Source organism: Salvia hispanica, chromosome 3 (genome assembly GCF_023119035.1).
Source record: "Salvia hispanica cultivar TCC Black 2014 chromosome 3, UniMelb_Shisp_WGS_1.0, whole genome shotgun sequence".
NCBI lineage: Eukaryota > Viridiplantae > Streptophyta > Magnoliopsida > Lamiales > Lamiaceae > Salvia > Salvia hispanica.
Window position 1 is genome coordinate 44,479,372 of NC_062967.1, and position 1,285 is coordinate 44,480,656.

Consider the following 1,285-nt stretch of genomic DNA (forward strand, 5'->3'; position numbering starts at 1 on the left):
ATGGCATACTTCAATGTGCAAATAACACATCAGTTAAAGATGTTACTTCATTATAATGTTTTATTACTTCATTTTTGTTGTGATTTACTTCATTATTATGTATTATTACTTCATTTTAGTAATAAAACCTACTGTATAAATAGATCATTTATATTACTTCATTATCATAACTTATTACTTCATTATATGAATTCAATACTTCATACTAACTAGATTATAGTTAATAGGAAAACAGATCATTTATATTACTTTATTATCATAATTTATTACTTCATCTTATCAATTTACTATTTTATCAAAAAGAATATGTAGTTCATTTTAATGTGTTATAACAACAATTTAGTTCAATAAGAGTCGAATTTATGGCATACTTTAATGTGCAAACAACACATCAGTTAAAGATGTTACTTCATTATAATGTTTTATTACTTCATTTTTGTGGTGATTTACTTCATTATTATGTATTATTACTTCATTTTAGTAATAAAACCTACTGTATAAATAGATCATTTATATTACTTCATTATCATAACTTATTACTTCATTATATGAATCCAATACTTCATACTAACTAGATTATAGTTAATAGGAAAACAGATCATTTATATTACTTTATTATCATAATTTATTACTTCATCTTATCAATTTACTATTTTATCAAAAAGAATATGTAGTTCATTTTAATGTGTTGTAACAACAATTTAGTTCAATAAGAGTCGAATTGATGGCATACTTTAATGTGCAAACAACACATCAATTAAAGATGTTACTTCATTATAATATTTTATTACTTCATTTTTGTTGTGATTTACTTCATTATTATGTATTATCACTTCATTTTAGTAATAAAACCTACTGTATAAATAGATCATTTATATTACTTCATTATCATAACTTATTACTTCATTATATGAATCCAATACTTCATACTAACTAGATTATAGTTAATAGGAAAACAGATCATTTATATTACTTTATTATCATAATTTATTACTTCATCTTATCAATTTACTATTTTATCAAAAAGAATATGTAGTTCATTTTAATGTGTTGTAACAACAATTTAGTTCAATAAGAGTCGAATTGATGGCATACTTTAATATGCAAACAACACATCAATTAAAGATGTTACTTCATTATAATATTTTATTACTTCATTTTTACTGTGATTTACTTCATTTTTATGTATTATTACTTTAAAGCGAATTGACGGCCACCGGCGGGAAGGACAGCCACAGCAAGGTCCTGACATCGCGAGGGCTAAGAGACCGCTGCGTTCGATTAG

At 23.8% G+C, this 1,285-nt stretch overlaps 1 protein-coding gene across 1 annotated transcript in view; it reads left to right on the plus strand.

Moving 5' to 3' along the window:
- The window catches only part of LOC125210287 (transcription factor TCP24-like), a 1,707-nt gene continuing 422 nt past the window's right edge, over positions 1-1,285 (plus strand). Inside the window, exons 1-2 of the mRNA XM_048109842.1 lie at positions 1-41; positions 1,203-1,285. The exon at positions 1,203-1,285 is cut by the window's right edge and continues 422 nt beyond it. Of these exons, the coding sequence (XP_047965799.1) occupies positions 1-41; positions 1,203-1,285 (124 nt within the window). The remainder of the gene's footprint in view (positions 42-1,202) is intronic.